General features: G+C 46.1%; 1 protein-coding gene across 1 annotated transcript; it reads right to left on the minus strand.

The window, feature by feature from the left end:
* Positions 1-42: 42 nt before the first annotated feature.
* SARC_17011 (hypothetical protein) lies at positions 43-336 on the minus strand (the record flags this gene model as incomplete). Its single annotated transcript, XM_014288888.1, has 1 exon — positions 43-336. A coding segment is annotated over one exon (294 nt), but the record flags the coding sequence as incomplete, so codon positions are not given.
* Positions 337-1,064: the final 728 nt, after the last annotated feature.

Here is a 1,064-nt window from a genome sequence, read left to right on the forward strand (position 1 = left end):
CTATAAATAGGTCTACGCATTTATACACACACAAAACTATCGTCACACCTGAGGCCGACTGCTCTTCTGTGTAGATGTGGGGTTCGTCCGCAGAAACACATTTTTGGCGGGAGTGTACCACGTGTATGGCTGGGTCTTGCCCTTACTGGCATTTGATATCGGTATTATCCCGCTATTCATCAGACTGTACACACAGTGCACCGGTAGGTAGCCGCCCACGTGCGCACTCAGACAGGTGGTGGGTGAGATAAGAAGCGCTTGTTTGGCGATGGTCTCCTCTGAGAAGATGTCTGTCATGAAAACCTCGCCCAGTTTTTTTAGGCTCTCAATGTGGATCTGTGCAACGGACGGTATGTACAGTGGTTTTCGGATGAGTTTGAATGTGTACGTAGAAAGTACTACGATACAAGCGATCGTCGATCGTACCATTGCTGTGGGAGTCACGGATCAAAAGCGTTCGAAGGCTGTTGCTGTTTGCGGTTATCCAGTCATATAAACGTTTGCCATGAGTCGCGTAAGCGTATGACCCGTTGCCATGAGTAGTGTAGAGGGTTGAACAGTGACGGTAAGTGCATCTGCGATGAGTGTGTGTGTGTGGCAATGTGCCGACAACGCACTCACAACAGAACAAAGACACTTACAGACGCTTGTATGTTTGGTAGAGAGCGGTGAGAACACCCTATGCATCTAGAGGGTGTTCTGAACATGCACCCAATACAGCCCACGCGACACCTCTTCTTATATAGTACACCCGTGCTTAGCGCAACATGTATCACACCCATCGGTCGGAAACTAACACATGCATTCGTCATCGTTTGTTTGGAATTCACATAATATTGTATGTATGTTTGTATAAGCCTCTCTTTGTGTGTGTGGTTTTATAAGTCTCTCTATGTGTGTGTACTTGTATAAGCCTCTGTTTGTGTGTGTGGTTGTATAAGCCTATCATTGTGTGTATGGTTGTATAAGACTCTCTTTGTGTGTGTATTTGTACAAGCCTCTCTTTGTGTGTGTGGTTGTACTCTTTGTGTGTATGGTTGTATAAGCCTCTCTTTGTGTGTGTG

This window comes from Sphaeroforma arctica (assembly GCF_001186125.1).
Source record: "Sphaeroforma arctica JP610 unplaced genomic scaffold supercont1.9519, whole genome shotgun sequence".
In the NCBI taxonomy this organism is placed as follows: Eukaryota; class Ichthyosporea; order Ichthyophonida; genus Sphaeroforma; species Sphaeroforma arctica.